Below are 16,705 nucleotides of genomic sequence, written 5' to 3'. Positions count from 1 at the left end.
TGACTGAACCTCCGCATACTTCTCAAACCTTTTGAGATATGCGTCCATATTATCTTTTCCTTCAACAAAATGAGGGAGTTTAGGGGTTGGTGCCAAAGTGCGACCGTTTCCATTACCATTATCAATCATACTATCAGACCTACTCTGGCTCTGAACACGAGCCAATTCAAGTTTCATCTCCAGAATTTTTTCTTCCTCTTTCCTAACTTCTCTATTAGCCCTACGTTCCTCTCGCTCTAATTGTTCCCTTTCTCCTACAAATGAAAGAAGCTCAGGCCCTGACAGACCTAATTCCTTACCAATCTCAAACCACTTAGTACTCATGTTTAAATGTTCAAACTACCCCTACCTAAGTCAAAGAACTATTGAGTAACTATATACTATATCAACTATTTCTTATAGGGGTGTTTGATAACTTGTGTGGCACAATTTTCATACATATTCAATTTTGCAACTCACCGACAATCCAAAATAAACCTTTACTCGCACTTGACCTTGCTGCGCATGCTCGTCGCTAGCAGGAGTGTTGGTGCACTGGATGGTCCTTGGCCCACTGACACAAAGAACTTGAAGGATTTCGGCTAAATTCTGAAAATTGAACAGAAATTTGTTCATAAGTACGTATCACAAATTTTGCGAGGGGTCATGTCATCGACCAATTAAATCTTATGTCTGTTGACCAATAAAGACAAACAGAAAATCCTAGACAATCAAATCCTATACCAATTAATTCAACCAACAGGGTATGTTATGGCCCAAACAACTCGGACAAGCCCCCAAATTGTCACATTGTGTTTGATGTGAACTTGACTTATTATTCTAATCAGGCTGTTTGACCACCCAAGAATTAAACTATAAGATGAAATTGTACATTTCGATCAAAATGAATTTATTATATATATCAATATTGCCATTATCGAGGCTCACAAGCTGTCAAAACATAAAGATCAAGAAAACAGTATCAACAACGTTTTGGAACAATCTGTCTCAATTCAAATTAGTATAATCTAGACAAATTAAGTTAGTATTGTGACCTGCAATTCCTATTCAAGGAAAGAGCATAAACTCTGTGTTTATGAAAACAATCTATATAGTATACGTATACCGACTGTGGGGAAAGTTCAGTTTCTCAAGTCTTCACTCATCACCCGTTGTCAGACGTCAAATGCATCAATGTCCAAATTGATCATGCGATGCTGAAGAAATGTGCCGAACGGAAGACGATATGGGGATGAACTCGCGAATGCGATGAACTAACCAAGAACTCGGGACTTTCCGTAGAGAACGTAGCAATCGTAGAACGTCGTAAGACGTCGAAGAGGCCGTGAACGTCACAAGACGTAGGACGTAGCTAAACATTGCCAAACGAGGAGAACCATGGCAATACATGGAAACGTGGAGACACGTGGTAAAACGTCAAGAGACGTGGATAAATCATCGAGAAAACGGCCGTCTGGAAGAGAATACGCAAGGATTAACAGCCTACAGTTCATATCATTTCTGTTATTCAAATGGTTTATAATAGAATAAATGCTGAGTACATTCAAGCAGGTCAATGAACTTTCTATACTTGCTTCCGAGTACCTAATAGCAGTGTCCTTACTCATATAAAAGTCACCACTCTCGTAGTTAACAAGTGTTTAAACAGAAGCTTCGACATTTGTATAAATAGACTAATTGTCTTGATAAAGGACAAAATACCTTTCAAGTTTTAAATATTAGATAATTAGGTCACTTCCTAAAACAATCATTTCATGACATGTGTTAGACATATAAATATAATATCTGATATCTTACATGTAGATGTATGTCTCATATCTTAGTCTTCAAATAGCATAATTATCCTTCATCATGTTTAATTGTAATACAAATCAACATCACGGGTTCTAAATATAATCATAGCTTTTCATAATAATATGGTAAAATAAAACATCAACTTACAGTCTGGACCTTGAATTCCAACCAGTGTACCAACCACTGCTGGCTTACATGCCACTCCAAATATCAAAGGCGTGGCACCAAAGTGCTGGCTTTCCCAGCCAAGGAGCTGCTGAAAGATGCTGCTGCACCCTATGCTTGCTTATCTGCAGTCTGCTGAACATTTGCTTGCATAGCCCTATGCAGTGCACACACACAATAGCTATCAAACACAGTGAGGGGTTGCCTACTCTAGCAGTTAGGTTTGGTCTATTCATAAACAAATTAGGGAGTTACTCAACCAAATAGGCTCTTCCACTGGCTAGTAAAGGGGAGTTTGAATAAGCTTCTGACAGGTTCATGTTGATGAATTCCCTTTTTTGTGGGAAATTCAACCTTTGCTGGAATTTGCTTATATTTAGCCATCATGATTACTTTTTTTTTTGGTAGCACAAAGTTGGCAACTCTGTAAATAAACATATCAATTCAAATCCAATCCCAAATATTATGTGAAATGTAATTTCATATTGAACTGTTTTCTCTTTCTTTCAATCCTATAGAAAGTCGACTATGTGACCTACCTTTCCATTGCTGATCGGCTCTTTGAAATATCAAAGGATAAGAAGAATGCGGAATATAGACGGTAAGTCTATTCCTGTTGTGGTAACAATCATTCAATGAATTCTAGAGAATCCAACTAAATGAAGAAGAAATACATTTTTTTCTCATTCATCCATGCTCTCTTACTCATTATCCTTCTGTCTCTCCCTTTCTTTTTCTTTCTCTCCCTTTCTTTTTCTTTCTCTATCCTATGGTAAAAAACCCAGCTTGATTTAGGTAATGATTCTCCATTGTCCATGTGATCATTATCAATATCCAGGGATTCCTGCCAGTTTCCACCCCTCCCCTCCCCCCTCTCTCTCTTTCTCTTATTTATCTGTATTATGATATAAGAAGGCCCATATTTCCATGCTGATTACCAACATTCTAACTATATCTTTCTTTATGTCCTATCCTAGGTATCTGGACCTAATACTAAGTTATCTGCAGGACTATGCGTCAAGGGTCAAACCAATCTTGGACTTTGCAGAGGAACTAGATAAGGTCAAGAAAGAGTTTGATATTCAGTGGGAAGCAGGTACTTTCCCTGGCTGGCCGGTGAGTCATCTCATGTGCTGTGGTGTTTTAGAAAGAGTTGGGTGTGGTTGAAAGTCATTTCAATATCCTCTTGGTTGTCGTATACAACCAAGTTCATAGGAAACATAATTTTCCAGTCCTCCCTCAAAGAAGTGGAGTACAAGAAATGCAGTGAAAATCTTGAGTACCAGTATGAAAGCAATATCCACTATGATACAAGACAGGAAGATCTGCTAATCATACATGTTTGCAGTGTTTAGTGTGTGTTTTTCATGCTTTATCTTCATTCAGCTTTGCCTGTAAAATGGAAACTGACTTTTTTTCTGAGATTTTTACCATTGCTTTATCATACATTTTATATGTCTCACCAAACAACAAGAAATCTATGTATTAGAAAATTGGGGCCTGTATTATAGATGTCCTTGAAGTCCAAATTAGTCTTGTGTGTTTATTTTCATTTGTTATATGCAGAAAGAAGCAGCGAGTGCTATGACCCATGCTGGTGCTCATCTTGACCTGTCTGCCTTCTCATCATCAGAGGTAATCTACACCTAGATTGGCTTCCTCTCAGATAGTCTACATGGGCTGAACATAACTTTATCTTACTACCTAATAACAGTTTGGTTCAACCATCATTTGGCTTACTTCCTAGATAGTCTATTACAACATAGGCTAAACCCATTATATCTACTACCAATTTAACTGCCATTTGGTCTACACTGCACTTGATCCAATACCTATTTCATCTAATCCTCATTTAGTCCATTTCTGGTGGGTTTATAAATTTCCACTTATTCTACTTATATTTTACTTTTTTCAAACTGAAAATTTGGTTCATAGACTGGTCATCTAACCCTATATAGGCTAAGTGTTATTAGACTAAGTGGATAAAGAACAAAGTGGATATAGCCTAACTGAAAATAAGACAATGCAGTAATTGGGCTTGCATTGTAATTAGCCAAATTTATTAGTACTTGAACTAGTTGAAGACAAAGCTGGTCTAGACAAATTGGTGATTTACTGTGAGTTTTCTAAGGAAAGGGGAAATCCCTGGGGTAAGTCTTTTAAATGAAAGGAGAGAGTAAAGGGAAGCATTTTTTCCCTGAAAATTTCCTTTAGAATCGGTGACAAAATGAAAAACCTGTGAAATTTGAAGACTCGATTTACTTCCTCTGGCAATCCTCAAAATGGCAAAGTTGGAAATGGCCTGTTGCCAGAGCAACGGCTCTTTCACCCAAGAAAAGTTGCTTTATAATGACAGTACAAATCTCAATATGTTTTGTACTCAAATTTTATAGTTTCTCCTGTTCTCCTTTACTGTATATCTAAAGATTCTGCTTGTACTTTTGGTGAACTCAACTTATATTGTGTCAAATACATTTACCCATGACATAAGTGGTGCTAAAAAGGAGACCAACTACACCTTAATTAAGGGAAATTTTGTGAAGGAAAATATGGAAAGTTGTACTACTAAACCTGTTACTTTAAAGCAATATTGCCTAGCTGAGGATCACCATAGAAAGCATATTGAGTACAAAATATGTGGAGAGTTGTACTATTTAACCTGTCACGTGATGGGATAAGCAAATTTGAGACTTACATTGAACTTTTACTCTTTCACGTACAGGAGTTGGCCTCGCTTGGTCTTGATCGTCTGAAGTCAGCCCTGATGGCGCTTGGGCTGAAATGTGGTGGGACCCTGGAACAACGAGCCCAGCGTCTCTTCACTACCAAGGGGGTCCAGCTTAATGAACTAGACCAGGCCTTGTTTGCTAAGAGTAAACCAGGCAAAGGAACTAAAGCTGGCAAGAAGTAAGTGTCCATTGATAACCTATGTAGCTTGCCTACTGCTACTTATTACCCAAATATAGAAATCATAACTAATAAAGAGCATTATAAACCTCTCTTTAAGAATGTCAAATAATCTTTTCCTCTTTTCTTTAAGAATGTCAAATAATCTTTTCCTCTGATTGGTCAAAAGTGGGGTCATATATTTGACCATGCCTGCAAAACAACAGACAAATGTGGTTACCAAGGGCAACGAGCATAGTTAACAAGATTTGTGCCTGTTGCCCCCTGATTGCCCCCATTAGCATTGGGCATAAATCAAATTTTGCTGAGAACACCAGTTAATTGCGTGCGAGAAATTGCTTTCTGTGGTGATTGCAGATGTCATAATATCAGCACGATTTAGATGATAATTTTAGACAACTTGTACATTTACGCACTAGTTGGCGCTCATGTGTGTAGCAGAGGTGGAACGATACGGATACTTGAATTCTGCTGGTTATTTAGCCAGGATTATTTCATTAAAAAACCTGAAATCAGATTCAGAAGTAACGATGTGCAAACAAGCATACAAATTGCCACAATTGATACCTTGGATTATAAATTACACAGCTGTAGGAAATAATAATAATGTTCACTGGGGTTAATTTTTGGAGATACAACACATATTTACCTCAGAAGATCCATATGAACCATACTTAGGGAAATATATCAGGTATCTCCCTCAAAGCCAGTCAATATTATATAATGATCAATAACTTTACAGCTGTTAGGGTCAAGCTCGTCATTTTTTCGATCTGGTATCAATCGGATTAGCATTAAAAAATATTTGTACTTGTCTGCCATCTTTATCACTTAGTGGGAATTTTCACTTGTAACACTCCTCAATATACTTCTGGGTTTGCATGATAATTAATATCAGTTTTTGACATACTAAGGGTTTAGACTCTGTTAAACATTTTTTATTTCCCTCTTTTGAATATTCATGAGTATTTAAGATAAACGATTGGTCAATTCGTGATCATGTGATGAAGTATAATTTCAATAGGAAAGCACATAGCTGCAATTAGCTCCGTATATATTTTGATATACTTTCATGGGGGCCGGGAGAACTGCGCATGCTCATGCTCGATATGTTCCCCTCAACGTTGAACTGCGCATGCTCCCTGACCCGATATCCGCAAAAATTGATAAATGAAATGAAATACATGCTCTTGCTCAAATTACTTAATGACAATCTGGAAAAAACAGTGTGGAATCGGTCTCAATCATCATGCAGAAAATTTAATTCCATGACGGCCTTTCATACAGGAGCATTCAAATTATACCTAACAAGGTGAGTCACCTATTATAAGTTAGCCTGCGCTTTTACAATTTGAGTGCAGCGGCGCAGCGCAGCAGACCTCTCATTAACTGCAGTTGGGTAGAAGCCACGCGCAGCCTACCCAGGAGCTGGTTAGCATTAGCTAACAGGCCTAGGACTAGGTCCGGCAATGCTAGAATTTGGTCTCAATTGTTTTCACATCAGCAAGGACTAGGTCTACAAGTCAAAGAGGGATATAAAACAAATATATCAGACATTTCCTTCGAAAGCATAGTGGGAATTATCAATCCTCGATTGGACTGGCAATAATATCTATTTTTCCTCTATACTTTCTCAAAGCCTGATATATTTGTATAATGTATATATTTCTATCTTTCAGGGATGCCGAGAAACAGAGAGATACAGCTTTCTTAGAAGCACAAGCATATTATTTCTTTGAACTTCTTGGGGTGAGTTCTTATATCATTTTAATCCATTTATTATTTTATAGTCTTATTTAAGGCATAGGCTAACATTACAAATGTCATTTTTTTTAAATATCAAACTTTGATTCATGCTGTATATAACATAGTTCATATGGATGAAAAAACAACTAGGAAGAAGATTTTTTTTTAATCAAATTTGTGCAGACACCTTCAAGGTGTCTATGACTGAAAAATCATAATTTACTAAATCTCTTTGGGAGATCGATATAACACATATTAGTGTATGGGATGGAAATACGATGGTGTTTCTGGTCACTTTATATTTCACTTGTTTAAAGCACTAAATAATGATTTTCGGGCATGATTTTTTTTTCCCCTGGCTTCATTTCTTGTGATATATCACAGACACAGGTGACAAGGAGGAACTTGCAGCTCAGATTTTTTTTTATCAAATCAATGTCAACCAATGCTTTCAATTCACTCGCTCATCCATTTGTCAATTCATTCAATATCTTCTGTTGCTTGCTTTCTTACTCATTTTGTCCCTCTGTCAACTATTTAGTTTCATTCTTCCAATAATGTTTAATAAATGTAACTGCTTATATAGCAACTAATATTTTCTTCGTTACAAGTCCCTTAGACCTTTTCATTGATAATATTGGCTTAAAAAGAATGAAAAGAATATCTGATGACATTTTACTATAATTTGCAGAAACATAATTGCAATTTTTAAGTCTGTAAGGAGGTTTAAGATAGGTGAATATGGGGGGAAAGGGTTTATAAGAATATTGTAAAAGTTTTTTACAGTTTGTATTGTAAATCTTTAGGAAAATATTCTAAAACCCTATTCAGCACTTCATACTCCAGATCATTAAGTCACACATAAATTTATAACCAGAATTTATGAGACACCCCTGTTTTTGTTTTAGGAGCAACGGCAAGCAACGAGGGAGAATGTTCAGAGGAAACAAGCACGGACTGGAACAGAACGAGAGGATGAAGATGAAGAACACTTCTCAGACAGTGATAGTGATGATGAAGAAGAAGTCATCTATAATCCAAAGAACCTTCCACTCGGATGGGATGGAAAGGTAATAGAAATGTTATGTGTAGAATTCTAAAGAGAGAGAGAGAGAGAAGGGGATATGTACTTGTAAATTCCCTTCCCTCGAGGTGCATAGAGAACCGCAGTTGGTTGAGATTGTGGAGCTTCTAAGTTGGCCTTTCCAGTCGATGCTGCGGAACAAGATGAATTTTAAAAATGTATCTCAAGCATAGACAACACAGAGGAGAAGGAAGAAGAGGGTAATGATTGAGACGGGAAGAGGATAGATGTTGAAAAGATCCGAGGGTCATCATCCTTTAGATCTAGCTGCTATGATATGGTCAGGAAGGATTTCAGCGAAACAAATAAGATTGAGGTGATGTTCCAAAAAGACAGGGCAAGAAGCAAGGAGATGAAGAGAGTCTTCATCCTCAAGGGCATATAGTAGGGGTTCTCAAACTTTTTCTTTGAAGGGCCAGATGAGACTCGAAATAAACCTGAAAGGGCCAGGGTGAAGTAGATACTTAGAAGCGCAAAGACCCTTGCGGCCGGGGTCCTAGATGCTCTCTGGTGCAATCTGGCCGTTATTTTGGGAGAATTTAATCCAACAAATATATAACTATTTCATATAGCTTGCATCTCGGATCTGAGCTTTTGCAGATGGTAACTGAATGTTAGGAGGATAGGTAGATGTGAGAAGTTAGGCAGCAGCACGAAGGTGTATACAGGGATGCCACTTTTCAGTATTTATATGGAATTCCGGCTTTTTTCCTGCTACCTGTCTTATTTCCGTATTTCCGACTTTTCCCGTTTTCTGTGTATTAAAAAAATCGGAAAGTCCTCCTTTTTTCCCCCTATCTCTCCCGATTGCGATGCATGTCGATCGACCGAGTGAGAGGTATTTCCCCGAGATATTTGCTTTTTTACAGTACATAATTTATAAACGCGCGCACTGCCTACTACGTTCATTGAGTTATGCTTTTATCAAGGCTTTCTGATTAGAATTCTTGATATCCTGGCCAATCAATGCGAGCGACAAGTTCCGAACGCACGCACATAGACAAGCGCAAAGCAGCGGCACGAATCGCGGTATAATAGCGACTGGTACTGTAAAGATGATGACGTCATCCAAGATGGCAACTTACGATGACCAACGAAGGAATCGAGGATGACTAAGTTTTGATCATCATTTGAAAGGAATTAGCGGTAACTGCGGTCTAAGGTACGATGTTTCTGAATTTTATATATTTTCTCGTAAGTTTGGATGTAATTTTTTTTTTATAATGTGACAGTTTATGTACCAAAAACGATCCGAAAATCGGGTTTCCGCCGAAGGTTAGATCTAATGTTACTGCTGCATGCTGAAACGGAACCCAGGGAGCTCCGGCCCGGAAAGCGGGCCGGAGCTCCCTTGGTTAGCTGATACGTTGTCTTTATGTATGGGCCAACAACTCTTCAGTCTATGTATTGGTGAGTGGAGCTGAACAACCAAAATACAGAGACTGAAGCTTTTGGTCTAGCGTTCTATGTGAAACACACAACAACTAACTACCGTCAGTTTTTCAAACCTAATTGACTTCAAAGTCATCGATCACAACAAGGTAAGAAGCCACTTGGTCCTCGCCCCTTCCCCTAAATTTGAGGTGGGGGCGGACTTTCCCCTCCTAATTTTTTTTTTTTTTTTTTTTTTTTTTTTTTGCTTGTCCAATTTTTTATCTGTGTCCATCCCAAAATTTAAAGGTGGACCCCCCTAAAAAAAAAATTTCTTGGACACTGTCCCGGCCCGCGATAAGTTTCAGTATTTTTGGAGGACACCTAGTGGCATCCCTGTGTATAGGAAGTGAAGATGGGTACAAGAGATTTGTCTTGGGAAGCATTACAAGGGTTCCCTAGAGAGAGAAAGAGGGAAGACATTTGGTTGATGCTATTCCGTGCCTCCATCATTTGAGCATCCAGAATAGCTCCTTTGCAGGTAGATTTCCATCTTGAGTGAGTAATTGCTCAGAGATGAGAGAGAAGGCAGGTTGTATTTGGAGAGCAGCTTGGACCAGTTCATGACAGTAGGAGCTTGGACAGAGACAGCATGGAGAAGTGTGCAGAACTCAAATCAGGAGTGAGAGTTGGCCAATGAGGAGAAGTGTGTTGAGTTCCAATCTCTCTTGAGAGATGAAGGAGATCAGTTAGGAGAAAGACAGCTTTTAGGAAGACCAAGAAGCTTCTTGAAGAGAGTGTGCTTGGCAGAATCAAGTGTTTTTAGGGAGGATGCAGAGAAGCTCAGCAGCTGCGTGCCATAAAGCATGCGAGGAAGACAGGAGGTTTTCCAGAGTTTGGTTTTGGTGTGAGGCAAAAATAAATTGTTGCTGGAGCTACTTCCGATGAGGGCAAAAAGGGTGTTGAGCCCCTTAGTGACGATACTTTGGATGTTATCGTATGAGGAGGTTGACTTGGTAATACCCAGATGGGGATGATGGTATACCTCCTTGATTTCATCACCATATATGTGAATGGTAGAATGGGTGCGGCTGGCGGGCCTCTGGTTGAATATTTGCACAGCACTTTTGGAGGGGTTGAGTAATCCCAGAGGGTAGCATATTCTTCTGTGGCATTAAGCATGTCTTGAGTTCAACTGCAGAGCTGGCAGGAGCATCAGCAGCTAAGATGATTACGCCTGCATCGCTGTTGTGGAAGTGACAGCCAAGACCTTTTGCTCGGAGTGATTTGACGAGGCCATCAATGTAGGTGCCAAAAGAAATAAAGCATTCATTTAAAAGTCTCAAAGTGTGTAAGAGAAATTTAAAAATGAAGAACAACAAAACAATATCACCAAACTAAACAGGAGGGACAAGTATCCCTGAGTTTTATATTAAAGAAAAAGAAAAAACCTGAAGCAAGTGAGGGTTCTTGATTCACCCTTGATGTGATACCTGCTTTCTTGATTGTCAGGTGTCTTACAATGCAGAATATGATGAAAGAACAGATCACATTCAGGAAAACAATCTTGTGCAGTAATACAAAAATGAGATCAAGTCCTTGGTAGGGACAGATATCTGCTCTGTATTATCATCTTTACCATCCCCAGGAAGTTGAAGATACATGTAAATCAACAAAGTTCAGGTTATTATACTTATTGAAGTGAAGAGGATAAATTATTGGCCTTAATCATTTAATCTTCGCCATGGATCTAAAGAAAGTCAAAGTCTAAGCTGATGATTTCCTTTCATCAGCTTGAACACTAGTTTCACATTAAGGATGAGCAAAGTGCCCTAAACAGCAAACATCTTTTAGTATGCATATTAAGCAGTGGATTTCTCAACATTCTTATCAAATATTAGTCTTTTCATGAAGTCTGGATCAAAGAAGCATTTATTAAAATGTTAGATAAAATTTATCATCCCTTATCTCCTTTCATTTCATGGAAATGAAAAGAAATAGCAATATACACTTGCATAACAAATTGACACAGTTGATTAATTATCAGATACTAGAGAAACTCAATAATGCAATTAAATTATAGTGCCTTTATGTACATGTATAGGAGGCAGTATTATATGTGTCATGAGTGTGATTAATGCATGACCGTTCTGAATATCTTTATGCATCACAAGAAATTCTTGACTTTACAATTTAACATGGCTGTCCAGAAATACACTCTCTTTCCAGTCATTATCAGAAGTCTTTCTGCCCTTTACAACAATAAAGCCTTAGCTGCACTTCCAATTCTTTCTTAAAGGTACTATCAAAGGTGACACTCTTTTATTTGATGTCTTGTAGATGTACTCGACTATCAATTACACAGAATTTTCAATGCCATTGCATGCTATTTTGATGATTTGATCTTTCCAGTTTTGAATTTTATTTTTCACTTTCCAATACCATTTGCATTATTGTATGTGAATATAAAATAGACCATTTTCGCAGACTCATTACAGAGACAGAAACTACAATGGGCTTTAATTTGGTTTGATTCACATCCATGAAGATATTGGACCCAGACCTGCTTAATGTAAGCAACAAGCAATCAGAAGATATGACAACCGTTCCCTTTTTAGAGTATTTGTTCCTCTTTTTTGCTTTAAATACACCAATACTTTTTTGTATGATTAATAATAATGATAATAATAATATTCAGTTCTTTTATAGCGCATAACACATAGCAATGCATGTCCCTATGCACTTGGATGAAATTAAGGAAAGAAATTAGAAAGTAAGTAAAGAGTGTTGGGCACTGAGTTCATTACAAGTTAAACAGATACTTTTTAAGGGAAGACTTAAACTTATCTAAATCATGAATATTTCTCATATAATTGGGAAGTGCATTCCATAAGACGGAAGAGGCATGTGCAAATGAGCGCTCACCATATGTTTTGGAGACAATGGGAGGAATAGCAAACAGCTGCTTTGTGCTTGATCTTAGAGTACGAGTAGTCTGATGTAAAGTTAATAATTCAGTTAAATATGATGGAGCTATCTCATGGAAGCATTCATATGCAAAAACTAATAATTTTAAAGAAATACGAGAATGAACAGGAAGCCAATGTAAGTATCGTAGTACAGGGGTGATTGATTCATATTTTCGAGTTTGAGTAACTAATCTTGCAGCAGAGTTTTGGATAGTCTGTAGTTTCTTTATTTGTCGCTGTGGTAAACCGAAAATTAGGCTGTTACAGAAATCAATACGACAGAGAACAAATGCATGTATTAGTTTTTCAGTTGTAGGTTTATCCAAATAATTTCGAATTTTTTGATTTTTTACTTTTTTTAAATTTCTGATCATGGAGTATGTATTATACACAGCGCGTGACACTAGGGCTGGTCCGACAGTCCCAGACCTGTAAAAGTCACTGTTGGGCCAGTAACTTGTTACATGAAAAGAACAAGTAAGTTCTTGCCTACGAGCACATGTTTAAAAGGGAGAATTATCAAGTTTTCAAGTAGAGTCCTTTCACATGTTTTTTCACCGATCTCACTGCAACAGGCTGGCGATTGTTACGTTGAGACAAATTATTAAAAATACTCTCTTTTTTTGTCAAAAAATACCTTTTTTTCCTTATAAGAATACTTTTTTGGGTTGTAGAAGGTGTCTGAATCAGTAGGTTCAGAGCTTGTACAATGTCATATGTCTTGCCGTTTAAAAGTTGTGAAAATGGTCTGTTATGAGAGGTGTTTTGTCAATTGTGTGTCACACAATGACCCTTATGTCACAAGTGAGATCTTACTTGTAAGGTATTTGTTGAAATAAATTATTTGTTTGTAATATTTGTTTGTCTTGTATGTGTATATTTGCAGCCTATTCCATATTGGTTATACAAACTCCATGGGTTGAATATATCATACAGCTGTGAGATTTGTGGAAACCAAACATACAGAGGACCCAAGGCATTTCAGAGACACTTTGCAGTAAGTTCTTATAATTATTCAGGTGGTGGGGTTTGTTGTTTTGTTGGGGTTTTTTTATGGCGCTCTCATTAAAAAAAAACATATGGACCAACAGATGTTTTTATTTTAATGAACTAATGGTGAAGAGAGTTTTTATTGTGATAGTTATTGGTCTGGATTCGTAGGAAAGAAATCCAAGCAAATAGGATCATGACAGATAAAATTTAGGATACAAGTTCATGAAAAGATATTTTCAATTCTATCCTTTTTACATTTTATTCTCAAGCTGTATTATTGTATTATGTTTTTATGCAGGAATGGCGTCATGCCCATGGTATGAGATGTCTTGGTATTCCAAACACAGCTCACTTTGCCAACGTCACTCACATTGAAGATGCCCTTGCATGTAAGTACATTGTATACAACAAAATGACAATACCATATAAATGAGCTTCAAAGTATTGAAAGTACATGTATCTATTCCAGTCTCTACATGCTTTCTAAGAATTGTCTAAAAAAAATCTCCTTAATTAAAATAAAAACACTACCAATTCAATTTATTATTTCTTTTTGTTTTCCTTTCTGTTTCTCATTTACTTTCATGCAAAGTGCTGTGAAAAAAATTAAATATTTTTTTTAACTTTCAATATCGTTTTCAATAATTATACCCCCGCCAAATGAAGTGTGAAGGGGTATGTAAGAATCAGTGTATGGTTAGGTGGTCGGTCTGTTGCAAATCTTGCTGGTCAAACAACTTCCTCTGTTTTTAATCAGTTCTTGTTAAATTTGGCTCAAACATTGGTTTTGAGGTAAAGATGTGCATGACACATCTTTCTCATTTATCAGAAATTGTGTTGCCATGGTAATCACATGTTATGGCCAAAAATCCAGGAAAACTCATTGTGCATCAAACTACTTCCCAAGTTTGTATCCATTAGCCATGAGAGTTGGAACAAATTAAAATGTTCATCCTGGTGAAAATACATGCAAGATTCATTTTACTAAATGTATTGGCATTACCATGGTAACGGCATAGGGTGGGGGTAGTCCTTCAGTGATATTTCTAGTTGAATTATTGCTTTTGTTATTGGTATGATTAGCACTATTTTATCATTACTTGCTATAATGTAGTACACAAATAATCATTTAGTAAGTTACAAAGTAATTGTTAGGAAGTATTGTATGTCAAAATACATATTTTTGTGAGATTGTGGAATTGAGTAGAGATGTGATTTTCTTTCTAAGACCATAATCTTATGTCATGTTATAGCGGTTCATGTTGGGCAATCAGATAGCACAAAAAAAGCTAGAAATTCTATTGAACAGACAAAGAATCTTCAGGCATCAAAAGTTGAAAGAGGAAAGATTTCATTGTTTACTCCTGGCTTCAAATGTTGGAAGGGGTAATTTTAGCATTTGCATATGGCATCAATTTCCTGTATAGGTCATATAGTTGGTAATAAGTTTCATAAAACTGGATCAATTTGTTCAAACATCTCTCATTTAAATACCAATGGTGCATAAAGTATGAACTTCATGAAACAACAGAATTAAGTACAAATTAAGAATTCAAACTAGAAAGTATCCATTTCGTGTTCTGAAAAAATTAAAATCACTCAATTTTTCTGGATTTTTTTTTAGTATGGGAAAAACTGAAGAATAACAAGGCATCAGAGAGGTGGCTTCCAGAAGCAGAGGTAAGTTAAAATGGCCAAAAGAAATTTCCATTAAATCCACAAAAACCTAGTGAACATTATATAAAGTTTCTTATATTTTTATTGCCGAGATTTACTTTTGTCAGGTCCAATTTGAATAGAACAAATGTTCTTATCAATTAACAAGAATTATTAGCCAACAAGAGCTGGATTTCAACCTGAGCCATTGTGTTGTAGGTCTTTGACCTTACTCTTTTACCAATAGACTACAAGCAATTGAGTGCTCTAATGGCTTTGTGCCACTGCTCTATCCCTCAGTTTAGCCCCATATTTTTGTGCTGTCCTAGCTAGGATTCCTGGGTATGTTAGCTAATGTAGTCTTTATTATAATGTCCCCTCTTTGTTTTATTCAAATTGAAGAAACATTACACTTGTCTGAGTAAATGTTTAAAGAAAAGGACTTTTCATGGCAACTGGATATTAGTATGGGGAAGGCAGACAAGTGCTCTGTGTGCCACTTTTCAATGAAGTTGAAAAGCAGAGCTATTACTGACTTTACTGAAAAATAAGAAGAACACTGATGGTCTCATGCAAAGTACTGATTTACAAAGTTTAATTTTTTTTGTTTTTGTCCTATGGTAATACTGCTTTTCTCACCAATATATTTGTTAAATATTGAAATATACATGTTGAGGCTGGCAGCAGGGCCATGAAAGAAATAAAAGCTTTATCTGTATTTTAAAGCTAAGTGACTTATTCAACAGTATGTTTTCACAAATTATTATATTTTGTAGTGTTTTACTTGTTTGATTTATCTCTATTTAAATTCAATTCATTCTATTCATTATCTCTATTCATTCAGCTTTTTGCATGGATTGACTTTATCATTTCTTCAAACTTTCTCTATGATCCAGGGGCTCCCATTCAATAACTGCCATATTTTTCTCAAATTTCATCTGCAGGAGGAGTTTGAAGACACCATAGGAAATGTTGTGAACAAGAAAACCTTTGAAGATCTTAAGAGACAGGGTTTACTTTGAAGCTTTGGAGACCTCATCTCAGAAAGTTTAGACTCACCTCCCAGTTTCTTTAAAGGACAAGTCCACCCCAACAAAGAGTTGATTTGAATAAAATGAGAAAAAGAGACAAAAATCATCGAAATCGGATGTAAAATAAGAAAGTTATTACATTTTGAAATTTCACTTAATTTCACACAACAGTTATAGGCACATCCTGGTTGGTATGCAAATGAGGAGACTGATGACGTCACCAACTCACTATTTCTTTTGTATTCTACTAAATGAAATATTCTGACTTTCTCCCCCTTGTCATGAGAAATCGAGTTTTTTGGAATTAACGTTCTTTAACATTATATGGTTCAGTCAAGTATTACATTATTGTCAATTCTGAAAAAAAAATCAAATATTGTATAATTCAAACAATTAAAAACAAAAGAAATAGTGAATGATGGACATCATTGACTCTCTCATTTGCATATCACTGAGTTGTGCATATCACTGTTTTGAGAAAAATAAGCGAAACTTTAAAATGTCATAACTTTCTTATTTTACATTGAATTTTGAAGAAATTTTCAGCGTTGTATTTGTTAGATTTGTTTCTATTGATTCAAATCAACATTTTTCTAGGGTGGACTTGACCTTTAAGGCAGATAAATTCTAAATGATTTTCTCCATTGTACAACAGATGGTTGGGTTGATTGACTCTTGGTCTATACCCATTTGGTCTACTTTCTCTTTGGTTTCTTCAGCTGTAGTCTCATCCTAGTTCATCTGAAAATAGTTCTTATGAAAATAGTTCATCTAGTAACCATTTTGTCAAGTCTCTAGTTAGGCTAAACCCAAGTTATCTGATATCCATGTTGTCGAATACCACTTGGTCTATATGATTACATAAACTGTTAATGAATCTTTTCTTCATTTAACAAAGTGCAAAGTAGTAATTTGATGATGAAATTAGACCATCTGGGTGTTAGATTAAAAGAGAATTAGACTAAATGGGTAATAGACCAGACCGAATG

The 16,705-nt window shown here is 36.5% G+C and overlaps 1 protein-coding gene across 1 annotated transcript; it reads left to right on the top strand.

The window, feature by feature from the left end:
- The first annotated feature begins 2,118 nt into the window (after window positions 1–2,118).
- LOC129258627 (splicing factor 3A subunit 3-like) lies at window positions 2,119–16,111 on the top strand. Its single transcript, XM_064098024.1, has 11 exons — window positions 2,119–2,175; window positions 2,478–2,560; window positions 2,937–3,075; window positions 3,526–3,594; window positions 4,682–4,866; window positions 6,546–6,615; window positions 7,521–7,682; window positions 12,923–13,033; window positions 13,328–13,418; window positions 14,654–14,709; window positions 15,630–16,111. Exons 1-11 carry the CDS (start codon window positions 2,119–2,121, stop codon window positions 15,705–15,707), a joined length of 1,101 nt encoding a protein of 366 aa, XP_063954094.1. The 3' UTR covers window positions 15,708–16,111.
- The last annotated feature ends 594 nt before the right edge of the window (window positions 16,112–16,705 follow it).

The sequence above is a fragment of the Lytechinus pictus genome, chromosome 4 (genome assembly GCF_037042905.1).
Source record: "Lytechinus pictus isolate F3 Inbred chromosome 4, Lp3.0, whole genome shotgun sequence".
NCBI classification, from domain to species: domain Eukaryota; kingdom Metazoa; phylum Echinodermata; class Echinoidea; order Temnopleuroida; family Toxopneustidae; genus Lytechinus; species Lytechinus pictus.
This window is presented reverse-complemented; position numbering and strand designations above follow the sequence as displayed.